We start from the raw sequence: 341 nt of genomic DNA, 5'->3' as shown, positions 1-341 counted from the left end.
TTCCCCGCCAAGCCTGTGGAGCGGCACCACCACCACCATGCCCACCACCACCACCCCACCTCCTACCAGCGCCGCTGGTTCGTCCTCAAGGGCAACCTCCTCTTCTACTTCGAGGAGCGGGAGAGCCGGGAGCCCGTGGGCCTGGTGGTGTTGGAGGGCGAGGCCGCCGAGGAGTTCGCCTTTGCCATCCGCTTCGACGATGCGGGTGCCAGGGCCTACGTGCTGGTTGCCGACGGGCAGGCTGCCATGGAGGCCTGGGTGAAGGCGCTCTCGCGGGCCAGCTTCGACTACATGCGGCTGGTGGTGAGGGAGCTGGAGAAGCAGCTGGAGGAGGCCTGCAA

General features: G+C 67.7%; 1 protein-coding gene across 1 annotated transcript in view; it reads left to right on the top strand.

The window, feature by feature from the left end:
- LOC103779029 (sesquipedalian-1-like) overlaps positions 1–333 on the top strand; it is a gene marked incomplete at its 3' end in the record, with an annotated part of 417 nt that extends 84 nt beyond the window's left edge. The window contains exon 1 of the mRNA XM_008946645.1: positions 1–333. This exon is cut by the window's left edge and continues 84 nt beyond it. Within this exon, the coding sequence (XP_008944893.1) occupies positions 1–333 (333 nt within the window).
- Positions 334–341: the final 8 nt, after the last annotated feature.

The sequence above is a fragment of the Merops nubicus genome, unplaced genomic scaffold (assembly GCF_000691845.1).
Source record: "Merops nubicus isolate BGI_N331 unplaced genomic scaffold, ASM69184v1 scaffold41378, whole genome shotgun sequence".
Taxonomy (NCBI): domain Eukaryota; kingdom Metazoa; phylum Chordata; class Aves; order Coraciiformes; family Meropidae; genus Merops; species Merops nubicus.
The sequence above is the reverse complement of the archived record's forward strand: the minus strand, read 5'-3'. Positions and strand labels throughout refer to the sequence as shown.